The sequence below is a fragment of the Triticum dicoccoides genome, chromosome 1B (assembly GCF_002162155.2).
Source record: "Triticum dicoccoides isolate Atlit2015 ecotype Zavitan chromosome 1B, WEW_v2.0, whole genome shotgun sequence".
In the NCBI taxonomy this organism is placed as follows: Eukaryota; Viridiplantae; Streptophyta; class Magnoliopsida; order Poales; family Poaceae; genus Triticum; species Triticum dicoccoides.
The window spans coordinates 20,112,412-20,125,513 of record NC_041381.1 but is presented as its reverse complement, the minus strand read 5'-3'; the positions used below and the strand labels follow the sequence as shown (position 1 = coordinate 20,125,513).

Here is a 13,102-nt window from a genome sequence, read left to right as displayed (position 1 = left end):
ACACACAAGTTGATCATTGATCGTTCCTTAGCCGTGTGCGGTGCCCCCCTCCACGATATTACACCTCGGTCATATTGTAGCGGTGCTTAGGCGAAGCCCTGCGACAGGAGAACATCAAGATCGTCACCACGCCGTCGTGCTGACGGAACTCCCCCTCGGAGCCTCTACTGGATTGGAGATCGAGGGTGCGTCATCGAGCTGTACGCGTGTCAAGAACTCGGAGGTGCCGGAGTAACGGTGCTTGGATCGGTTGAACCGGGAAGACGTACGACTACTTCCTCTACGTTGTGTCAACGCTTCCGCTTCGGTCTACGAGGGTACGTAGACAACACTCTCCCCTCGTTGCTATATCATCACCATGATCTTGCGTGTGCGTAGGAAAATTTTGAAATTACTACGTTCCCCAACAGTGGCATCCGAGCATAGGTTTTATGCGTTGATGTTATATGCACGAGTAGACACAAGTGAGTTGTGGACGATATAAGTCATACTGCCTACCAGCATGTCATACTTTGGTTCAGCGGTATTGTTGGATGAAGGGGCCCGGACCGACATTATGCGTACGCTTACGCGAGACTGGTTTTACCGCCGTGCTTTGCACACAGGTGACTAGCGGGTGTCAGTTTCTCCAACTTTAGTTGAACCGAGTGTGGCTACGCCCGGTCCTTGTGAAGGTTAAAACGGAGTCTATTTGACAAACTATCGTTGTGGTTTTGATGCGTAGGTAAGAACGGTTCTTGCTAAGCCCGTAGCAGCCACATAAAATTTGCAACAACAAAGTAGAGGACGTCTAATTTGTTTTTGCAGGGCATGCTGTGATGTGATATGGTCAAGACGTGATGCTATATTTTATTGTATGAGATGATCATGTTTTGTAACCGAAGTTATCGGCAACTGGCGGGAGCCATATGGTTGTCGCTTTATTGTATGAAATGGAAACGCCCTGTAATTGCTTTACTTTATCACTAAGCGGTAGCGATAGTCGTAGAAGCAATAGATGGCGTAAACGACAACGATGCTACGATGGAGATCAAGGTGTCGCGCCGGTGACGATGGTGATAACGACGGTGCTTCGGAGATGGAGATCACAAGCACAAGATGATGATGGCCATATCATATCACTTATATTGATTGCATGTGATGTTTATCCTTTATGCATCTTATCTTGCTTTGATTGACGGTAGCATTTTAAGATGATCTCTCGCTAATTATCAAGAAGTGTTCTCCCTGAGTATGCACCGTTGCGAAAGTTCTTCGTGCTGAGACACCACGTGATGATCGGGTGTGATAGGCTCTACGTTCAAATACAACGGGTGCAAAACAGTTGCACACGCAGAATACTCAGGTTATACTTGACGAGCCTAGCATATACAGATATGGCCTCGGAACACGGAGACCGAAAGGTCGAGCGTGAATCATATAGTAGATATGATCAACATAGCGATGTTCACCATTGAAACTACTCCATCTCACGTGATGATCGGACATGGTTTGGTTGATTTGGATCACGTGATCACTTAGATGACTAGAGAGATGTCTGTCTAAGTGGGAGTTCTTAAGTAATATGATTAATTGAACTTAAATTTATCATCAACTTAGTCCTGGTAGTATTTTGCAAATTATGTTGTAGATCAATAGCTCGCGTTGTTGCTTTCATATGTTTATTTTGATTTGTTCCTAGAGAAAATTGTGTTGAAAAATGTTAGTAGCAATGATGCGGATTGGATCCGTGATCTGAGGTTTATCCTCATTGCTGCACAGAAGAATTATGTCCTTAATGCACCGCTAGGTGACAGACCTATTGCAGGAGCAGATGCAGACGTTATGAACGTTTGGCTAGCTCAATATGATGACTACTTCATAGTTTAGTGCACCATGCTTAACGGCTTAGAATCGGGACTTCAAAGACGTTTTGAACGTCATGGACCATATGAGATGTTCCAGGAGTTGAAGTTGATATTTTCAGCAAATACCCAAGTTGAGAGATATGAAGTCTCCAACAAGTTCTAAAGCTAAAAGATGGAGGAGAATCGCTCAACTAGTGAGCATGTGCTCAGATTGTCTGGGTACTTCAATCGCTTGAATCAAGTGGGAGTTAATCTTCCAGATAAGATAGTGATTGACAGAATTCTCTAGTCACCATCACTAAGTTACTAGAACTTCGTGATGAACTATAGTATGCAAGGGATAACAAAAACGATTCCCGAGCTCTTCGTGATGTTGAAATCGACGAAGGTAGAAATCAAGAAAGAGCATCAAGTGTTGATGATTGACAAGACCACTAGTTTCAAGAAAAGGGCAAAGGGAAAGAAAGGGAACTTCAAGTGGAAAGACAAGCAAGTTGTCACTCCTGCGAAGAAGCCCAAAGCTGGACCATAGCCTGAAACTGAGTGTTTACACTGCAAAGGAAATGGTCACTGGAAGCGGAAATGCCCTGAATATTTGGTGGATAAGAAGGATGGCAAAGTGAACAAAGGTATATTTGATATACAGGTTCTTGATATGTGCCTTACTAGTGTTTATAGTAGCCCCTGAGTATTTGATACTTGTTCGGTTGCTAAGATTAGTAACTCGAAACAGGAGTTACAGAATAAACAGAGACTAGTTGAAGGGGAAGTGACAATGAGTGTTGGAAATAGTTCCAAGATTGATATGATCATCATCGCACACTCCCTATACTTTCGGGATTAGTGTTAAACCTAAATAAGTGTTATTTGGTGTTTGCGTTGAGCATGAATATGATTTGATCATGTTTATTGCAATATGGTTATTCATGTAAGTTAGAGAATAATTGTTGTTCTGTTTACATGAATAAAACCTTCTATGGTCATACACCCAATGAAAATGGTTTGTTGGATCTCGATCGTGTGATACACATATTCGTAATATTGAAGCCAAAAGATGCAAAGTTAATAATGATAGTGCAACTTATTAGTGGCACTGCCGTTTAGGTCATATCGGTGTAAAGCGCATGAAGAAACTCCATAAAGATGGATTTTCGGAATCACTTGGTTATGAATCATTTGATGCTTGCGAACCGTGCCTTTTGGGCAAGATGACTAAAACTCCGTTCTTCGGAACAATGGAACAAGCTACTGACTTATTGGAAATAATACATACCGATGTATGCGATCCAATGAGTGTTGATGCTCGTGGCAAGTATCATTATTTTCTGACCTTCACAAGATGATTTGAGCAGATATGGGCACATCTACTTGATGAAACATAAGTCTGAAATAGTTGAAAGGTTCAAAGAATTTCAGAGTGAAGTGGAAAAATCATCGTAACAAGAAAATAAAGTTTCTACGATCTGATCGCGGAGACGAATATTTGAGTTACGAGTTTGGTCTTCAATTAAAACAATGTGAAATAGTTTCACAGCTCACGCCACCTGGAACACCACAACGTTATGGTGTGTCCGAACGTCGTAACCGCACTTTATTGGATATGGTGCGATCTATGATGTCTCTTACTGATTTACCAATATTGTTTTGGGGTTATGCATTAGAGACAGCTACATTCACGTTAAAAGGGCACCATCTAAATCCGTTGAGATGACACCGTGGTTTAGCAGTAAACCTAAGTTGTCGTTTCTTAAAGTTTGGAGTTGCGATGCTTATATGAAAAAAAATTCAACCTGATAAGCTCGAACCCAAATCGGAGAAGTGCGTCTTCATAGAATACCCAAATGAAATTATTGGGTAATCCTTCTACCACAGATCCGAAGGCAAAACATTCATTTCTAAAAATGGATCCTTTCTAGAGAAGGAGCTTCTCTCGAAAGAAGTGAGTGGGAGGAAAGTAGAGCTTGATAAGGTAATGTGTACCTTCTCCCGAATTGGAAAGTAGTTCATCACAGAAATCAGTTCCAGTGATTCCTACACCAATTAGTGAGGAAGCTAATGATGATGATCATGAAACTTCAAATCAAGTTACTACAGAACCTCGTAGGTTTTTCAGAGTACGGTCCGCACCAGAGTGGTACGGTAATCCTGTTCTGAAAGTCATGTTACTAGACCATGATAAACCTACGAACTATGAGGAAGCGATGATGAGCCCAGATTCCGCAAAATGGTTTGAGGCCATGAAATCTGAGATGGGATCCATGTATGAGAACAAAGTGTGGACTTTGGTGGACTTGCCCGATGATCGGCAAGCCATAGAAAATAAATGGATCTTCAAGAGGAAGACGGACGCTGATAGTAGTGTTACTATCTACAAAGCTAGACTTGTCGAAAAAGGTTTTTGACAAAGTTCATGGTGTTGAATACGATGAGATTTTCTCACTCGTATCGATGCTTAAGTCTGTCTGAATCATGTTAGAAATTGCCACATTTTATGAAATCTGGCAAATGGATGTCAAAACTGCATTCCTTAATGGATTTATTAAAGAAGAGTTGTATATGATGCAACCATAAGGTTTTGTCAATCTTAAAGATGCTAACAAAATGTGCAAGCTCCAGCGATCCATCTATGGACTGGTGCAAGCATCTCGGAGTTGGAATATACGCTTTGATAAGTTGATCAAAGCATAGAGTTTTATATGGACTTACGATGAAGCCTGTATTTACAATAAATTGAGTGGGAGCACTACAGCCTTTCTGATTAGTATATGTGAGTGACATATTGTTGATCAGAAATGATGTAGAATTTTTCTGCAAAGCATAAAGGAGTGTTTTAAAGGAGTTCTTTAAAAGAAAAGACCTCAGTAAATGCTACTTACATATTAAGCATCAAGATCTATTGAGATAGATCAAGACGCTTGATAAGATTTTCAATGAGTACATACCTTGGCAAGATTTTGAAATAGTTCAAAATGGAACAGTCAAAGAAGGAGTTCTTGCCTGTGTTGCAAGGTGTGAAATTGAGTAAGACTCAAGACCCGACCATGGCAGAAAATAGAAAGAGAATGAAAAATCATTCCCCATGCCTCAGTCATAGGTTCTATAAAGTATGCTATGCTGTGAACCACACATATTGTATACCTTGCTCTGAGTTTGGCAAAGGAATACAATTTTGATCTAATAGTAGATCACTGGACAGCGGTCAAGAATATCCTTAGTAAGGACTAAGGAGATGTTTCTCGATTATGGAGGTGATAAAAGAGTTCATTGTAAAAGTTACATCAGTGCAAACTTTTGCACTGATCCAGATGACTCTAAGTCTCAATCTGGATACATATTCAAAGTGGGAGCAATTAGCTAGAGTAGCTCCATGCAAAGCATTGTGGACATAGAATATTTGCAAAATACATACGACTCTGAATGTGACAGACCCGTTGACTAAGATTCTCTCACGAGCAAAACATGATCACACCTTTAATCACATAGCAATGTGAACTAGATTATTGACTCTAGTAAACCCTTTGGGTGTTGGTCACATAACGATGTGAACTATGGGTGTTAATCATATACAGATATGATTATTGGTGTTAAATCACATGGCGATGTGAACTAGATTATTGACTCTAGTGCAAGTGGGAGACTGAAAGAAATATGCCCTAGAGGCAATAATAAAGTTATTATTTATTTCCTTATTTCATGATAAATGTTTATTATTCATGCTAGAATTGTATTAACCGGAAACATAATACATGTGTGAATACATAGACAAACATAGTGTCACTAGTATGCCTCTACTTGACTAGCTTGTTTATCAAAGATGGTTATGTTTCCTAGCCATGGACAAAAGAGTTGTCATTTGATTAACGGGATCACATCATTAGGAGAATGATGTGATTGACATGACCCATTCTGTTAGCCTAGCACTTGATCGTTTAGTATACTGCTATTGCTTTCTTCATGACTTATACAAAGTTCCTGCAACTATGAGATTGTGCAACTCCCGTGTACCAGAAGAACACTTTGTGTGCTACCAAACGTCACAACGTAACTGGGTGATTATAAAGGTGCTCTACAGGTGTTTCCGAAGGTTCATGTTGAGTTGGCATAATTCGAGATTAGGATTTGTCACTCTGATTGTCAGAGAGGTATCTCTGGGCCCTCTCGGTAATACTCATCACTTAAGCCTTGCAAGCATGTAACTAATGAGTTAGTTATGAGATGACATATTACAGAACGAGTAAAGAGACTTGCCGGTAACGAGATTGAACTAGGTATTGGATACCGACGATCAAATCTCGGGCAAGTAACATACCGATGACAAAGGGAACAAAGTATGTTGTTATGCGGTTTGACCGATAAAGATCTTAGTAGAATATGTAGGAACCAATATGGACATCCAGGTCCCGCTATTGGTTATTGACTAGAGACGTGTCTCGGTCATGTCTACATTGTTCTTGAACCGTAGGGTCCGCACGCTTAAGGTTTCGATGACAGTTATATTATGAGTTTATGTATTTTGATGTACCGAAGGTTGTTCGGAGTCCCGGATGTGATCACGGACATGACGAGGAGTCTCGAAATGGTCGAGACACAAAGATTGATATATTGGACGGATATATTTGGACACCGGAAAGGTTCCGGGAGAGTTTGGGAATATACCGGAGCTCCGGGAGGTTACCGGAACCCCCCGGTAAGTATATGGGCCTTATTGGGCCCAAGTGGGAGGAAGGGAGAAGGAGCAAAGGAGGGGGGCGCGCCCCCAAGCCCAATCCGAATTGGGGAGGGGGGCCGGCCCCCCTTTCCTTTCTCCTTCCCCCTCTTCCTTCCTACTACTAGTACTCCTTCCTTCCCCCTCCAACATGTATTAGGAAAAAGAGGGGAAACCTACTTGGAGTAGGTTTCCTCCTCCCTATGGCGCGCCCCCCCTTGGGCCGGCCACCTCCTCCCTCCCTCCTTTATATACGGGGGTAGGGGGGCACCCTAGAGCACGCAAGTTGATCATTGATCGTTCCTTAGCCGTGTGCGGTGCCCCCCTCCACGATATTACACCTCGGTCATATTGTAGCGGTGCTTAGGCGAAGCCCTGCGATAGGAGAACATCAAGATCGTCACCACGCCGTCGTGCTGACGGAACTCCCCCTCGGAGCCTCTACTGGATTGGAGATCGAGGGTGCGTCATCGAGCTGTACGCGTGTCAAGAACTCGGAGGTGCCGGAGTAACGGTGCTTGGATCGGTTGAACCGGGAAGACGTACGACTACTTCCTCTACGTTGTGTCAACGCTTCCGCTTCGGTCTACGAGGGTACGTAGACAACACTCTCCCCTCGTTGCTATATCATCACCATGATCTTGCGTGTGCGTAGGAAAAGTTTGAAATTACTACGTTCCCCAACAATTTTATCATGTATGATATTTTTTTCTTTCTTTCCAAGAAATTGTCTCTTGCCTTGTTTTGGAACTAATATTTTATATGGTTGCTTGACAGTATGGGGCAGAGCTATTTCCTGGTCTGATTTCTCCTGGGTATACTCTGCTTTCGGGTGTCTGATTTGATGACAAGAATATAGTGTCGACGGTCAACCTGGACTGTAAATTGGAACCGGAAGCTATAGCTCTCCAGGCACGCAATGCAGAGTATAACCCCAAGGTAAAATCATTATCCTAATGCATTCTTCAGGATGTTTGCTTTTTCTCTTATTGGGCTTGTGATGCTATAGTTCCAAACAACATCCAAATTTTATCACTTTGCTAGCATCCTTTGTGAATCCTGCTGTGTAGACGGTGGATAGCCTGGTAAAAGAGTAGAGACTTTGTACATGGGTTCTTTTGTGTACCCTTCTGAATTTGTGCTCATTCGCTGAGAAAATAGAGAACAATAGCTTACTAAATAGTTTTGATCCAATGGTGAGTTGAGACTCTCTACCTGACCACCTTTTCCGCTTTAGCATGAGGTAAGGTTATTCAAACATGTAAACGGTCAACTAATAAGCTGAAGGGTTATACCACACAAAAGTTATTATACATGGACGCTTTACGACAATCAAACAGTGAACTTAGGGAATCTACAACTAAAGCATGCTTGACATCCACCTGAACAAATTTTAGACATGTAAGCACAAAAAAAAGCATACAAGACTACTGATTAGTCCTTGCATACTGGTATGTTGTACACTCTAGGGGACCCCCTAAAGGGACATATTTCGAATGTAAGTTTTAGAAAATAAAAAGGAGGCAATTATTATTGGTTAACCCTACACCTACCTATGGAACGAATGTGCTGTATTATATGTCTCTGTACAAGCATGGTTAGTTCTCAAGTGCACATAAAAATTCTGACTTGGATGAAAACATGCAGCTAAGAAAAAGAAAAGGAACAAGTTATGACTTAGGAACAACAGATTGCAGAAAAGACCAATGCATTCTCAAATTATTTGCTCGTTCTGAGCTAAAAACTCCCTGCGGAGCAAATGGTCGAGCTGGCCGTAGGAAGGAACACACTAAAACATGTCAAGAAAAGTGCATTGGTAAAAACAAAACAAAAAGAAAATATAGGAACAACCAGGACGGGGTTAATGGTTTGGGAGCTGAGAGAGTTGATGGGAGGGACAACCGGAGAAGCAAACCTAGCAGAAATTCACATCTGCTTTTCCAAGATGATGTGCTACTCGGTGGATGATCATCATCATGCATCCAATGTAAAGGTCCTCGATCCTTATATGCATTCAATTTCTGCAAGTTCAAAAGGTAGTTCTATATAATCACTAAACAGAGGCACTAACGTGATACTGAATTTATAGAATAAGTGCAGACCCTTTGTTGAGTCCTATGCAATCTCAATACTCTGGATCCAACTAAATGTTCTTGTCTTGCCCTGCAAATATATACATGATTCAGTCTATTTTCAGAAATTAGGATTTCTATTTTCTATGCGATCCACATAGAACATGAGGAATCACCTAAGCTTAGCTGCTGTATCAGACCCAGAACATTCACTAATGCAGTTAAATATCTGTACAAATATAAAGAACATGAACTTACAACTTCATGGTTCAGTATATGGACAAAAAGACCCATGTCTAGAGATCTAGAGAGAGAGGAACTAAAGGCAAACCATGAACCACGTCCAGCTCCTTGCTCTTGCTACGATTCGTGTTCGACCCACTCCTTGCATGCACCAACGACCTCATCCATGAGACAAGGGGGGAAAGAGAGGGGGGAGGATGATAGAGACAAACCTAAACCGCCTCAACCTTCTTGCTCCTGCTGCTCCGACCAGCAAGTCTCCCTCCACAGCCGACCCCGCCCACATTCGCCACTGCACCAACTCCGCTGCTTTCCCCATCAAGGCAGAGCTCCTGTGCGCGTCTTGTTCGGAGGGGCTCTCCGAGGCCTCGAGGTCCTCATCAAGATCTCATCCTCCGAGTACTTCACCCCATACTTTTCGCCTACTGTTATGTACACCTGAATTAACATTCAGAACACAAGCCATATTAATCAAACCACCATATGCATACCCAATTAACAGAGGAAAGGGAGATTTTTATCAGTAATTCGTTATGGATGGAGAAACAAATCCACACAACCCAGAAATGAACAGCAGAAACAAATCTGCCCAGGTTCTCACAACCCGAATCTACGAACATACACGAACGGAACGGGCTACGGGAGCACGGATCAGGTCGATCCACACGCCACGCATTGTCTCGGCGTGTGCACCGCATAGAAAACATGCAAGCCTCCGTCAACCATGGGAACGGCCAGCAGAATCGAGTGGAACAAACAGAGGAACATGAATTGGAGCTGCGGTATATGGGGGAAGGGCGTAGGCCGACCTGGGCCATGGACTCGGTGGGGGCGAGGATGGTGCCGGCGGCGTCGACGAGGATGGCCTTGTGCGTGATGTCGCCGTAGATGGCCCGCCGGTAGTCGTAGTACTCCCACGCGCCCATCGGCTCCCACCTCGCGCCGCCCGCCCCGACGACCGCCTCCGGGGCCTCCGCCACGGCCGCCGGCACGCTGGAGCCGGGCCGCCGCCGCCACGGTGGCCGAGCGCAGGGGTGGGTGTGCTGCACAGGGGTCGGCAGGTGTGGCGGCGTGGCTGTTTGAGGGACCATCTCAAATAGTGTCAAATATGTATTTTCTTAGTCCTGCTGATCTTGGTTAATTTGTAATAGCTAGACCATCATGTTTGAGGGACCATCCCAAGGGTTTGACTCCGAAGAGCGTTGCAACATGCCATGTAGCTTGGAAAACATACTAACAAGGGTTAAAATGCAAACAAAAACGTAGTGTCAGTTTACAAGAGCAAGTACTCGGAGTACTTGAAGTATAATCCAGTTAAAGTGTATTGAAACTAAGAAGAACATGCACATGACATCCACGCACCTGATCAATCTTCATGTCAAGCCAATAATCGGTAAACAAACACAAGGCCAACAGAGAAAATCTGAACCAATGCTCCTGCTCCTCGTCCTTCCCGACACAATATCTACTGCTGGTTCAAGAAGTTACTCCTTTAGAATGAGGACCTATTTTTTTTTTAAACTGAGTTTTTTCACGAGCAGAAAAAGAAAAAAAATATCATGTAAGATAAGAATAAAATCTACATCTTGGGAAATTAAGTATACATACAACAGAACTATATTTCTGTGACAACAGTAGTAACTTTGTTGGGAGCTTGAATACAAATATTCATGTTGCTTGTTCCTCAAGCAAATAACAGAAAATGGTTAGAAAAGTTAGGATATGTTCTATTTTCATGTGACATTTAAAGGTATGATCATTAAAAATACATTGTTATGACCTAATCCTGTATGTATTAAAGAAAGAAAACAACCCTGCTTAGTCACCAATCCTAGAACCCTATGATGAAAAATTTGACAAATAACTACAGAAACCAACTATTGTTCATGGAATTTACACCTGACATCACTATTTGGTTTTAGAATTATTTCATGAGGGCAAAGGTAGAGAATCTATGAGAATCTTTTGAGCTACTCTCAACCTTGTAAAATAGACTAATCTAATATTCAGGACTGGATCAATTTCTCTACAGAAAAAGAGTTAAAACCTCCCCAAATGTAGAATGCTAGGATCTCCCCCATCAACTGCTCCTAAGAGAAGATGCCATTGAGACTCAATACTAATTAAGTAGTTCATACAAATCTAATGCAAACCAAAAACAGATGCATTGCTGACATATACAAGCATGGGGATAATGAATGGCTGGACATAATCCATCCATCAATGACTCATCCCTTGGTCTAACTACCTTCTGATGTTGAAGGGCCTGATCATGTCGGGAGCGCCAGCTCCACGGAGGACGCAGCTACTGACGCACTTGGAGGTGCACCGAGCCGCCTCAGCAGGCGACCCCAGGTGCTTGATCTGCTCCGCTTTTCAGTTGCCTTATGCTGCTTCGGGCTGGGATGGGCGTCCTCCTCTCACCGCCGGACCGACACGCCAGCGCACCAACGCCCGCGTCGTCAGTCCTCCATCCCCCTGGGGTCTTGCCGCTTGAGGAAGAGGGTGAGAGGGGCAGGCTTGGGAAGAGAGAGGGGCTCTACCAGATTCGCCGCCGCCGCCGCCACCGCCAACGATGTGTTCGCCCGTCGTCGCCATCCTTCTCCTCCGCCGCCGAGAGTGAGAGAGAAGGTGGGGGCCGGGCGACGCCGGGATCGGGGGAGCAGATGGGGGGCGGGCGGCGCCGGGAGCCGGGGAGGAGGTCGGGGGCTGGCGGCACCGAGCGGCGGCGTAGGGATCTAGCGGTGGTGGTGAGGGGACAAAGGGCGGCGGCGGCGAACGAGGGCATAGAGTTGTGCGACTGTTTCTCGCTCGAGGGCAAGAGACCTCGGTCGTACGGGCGGGTGGTTGGTTTGTGAATTTTTTTTCGCTGGTTAATTTTCGCCGGTTTATTTTTGCTGGTTTGTTTTCGTTCGTGACAGATGGGTGCGACGGGAGGTTAGGCGCGTGGGGGCGGGTGTGGGACTCGATCGTGGGGTTTTTCTTGGTTTTTCGCGGCTGAGCGGGAGGTGGGAGGAAGTAGCAAAGAAGTACCAAAAAAGACCGGGTGAGGTGGGACGAAAATAAAACCCGGAACGCGACCTACCAACTGAGACATTAGGAGTAGAGATTCAAGGGTTCAACGGGGATGACTGCGTCTCCGAGGCGTTGGTACTTAGGGCACAAGCACGAAGACTTTCCGGTTGTAATTGACAAGGTCGGACTGGCTCCGGTATGGGAGCGGCAACAATGGCATATCGGTGGCTCATTCTGGCAGCGGCAATGGTCATTCGATGGTCTAGAGACCTCAATGTAAATTTTATAATATTTGCGGTGCTTTGTACTTCTGGTTACTTATATAATAGACCTGAGTCCTTTTCGCAAAAGAAGTTGTGACCTAAGCATTTTGATTAATAACTTCAATGGTGTCATCAGGATATTTCATTCTAATGATACCATTAGGACTAACTAGTTCAAATAATCCAGCAGCATGCCCATAGTTAGGGGATTTGATGAGCATTGTAGTAAACACATCAGCAACATACGAACGGTGAGCTACATTGATACACGCTGGTGTATTGAAACAACTTATTCATCAGCATGCATAATGCATCTATGTTGCCTCTCGCTCGAAAAGCTAGCTAGCCAATGGAAGGAGTGGTCGCAACGGTGTTGACGATGATGCGGACACAGTTGGTCCTGAAGTTGAGGGTCATCGCCGAGCCAGCAGGAAGGACGTCGATGTCGGCGTCAGGCATGTCCTTAAGGATGATCTCCTTGGCCTCCTCAATGGACTTCCCCACTACATCCGGCCATGACGTCTTCTTGTCCTCTCCGGCGAGGGATCTTGGGGTGACAGCGCTCATCCTCGATTCCCTGAATTGCAAACAATTGATTGAAATAGTTAAGTTCATAAGTTCATACTACTACAGATCTGAATAATAGCTGCCCCGTCAGTTAACCAAATCGTTTTCTTTGTTAAGACTTAAGACTAGAGATGACAATAACGCTAATACTAGCCCAAACTTGCTAGAGAACATATTGACAGAAAGCGTATGGGAATGGGATAGATACCCAACACCACTCACCGGCGAAATGGACCTCACGATGCAGTCTGAACTCGACTAATTTTAGTATTTGCATAACGCTTTGCTTCTATGCCTATTTATAGGGGAGATCTGTCATGGGAGAAGATGAAGATAGGATGCCATCACATCACATTTGCAAGCGTCAAGCCAGAGAGTAATTGTTTGGCT

The 13,102-nt window shown here is 44.0% G+C and overlaps 1 protein-coding gene across 1 annotated transcript; it reads right to left on the bottom strand.

Annotated features, from left to right (window-relative positions):
* Nucleotides 1-12,373: 12,373 nt before the first annotated feature.
* LOC119299811 (subtilisin-chymotrypsin inhibitor CI-1A-like) lies at nt 12,374-12,712 on the bottom strand. Its single transcript, XM_037576958.1, has one exon. It carries the CDS (start codon nt 12,710-12,712, stop codon nt 12,488-12,490), a length of 225 nt encoding a protein of 74 aa, XP_037432855.1. The 3' UTR covers nt 12,374-12,487.
* Nucleotides 12,713-13,102: the final 390 nt, after the last annotated feature.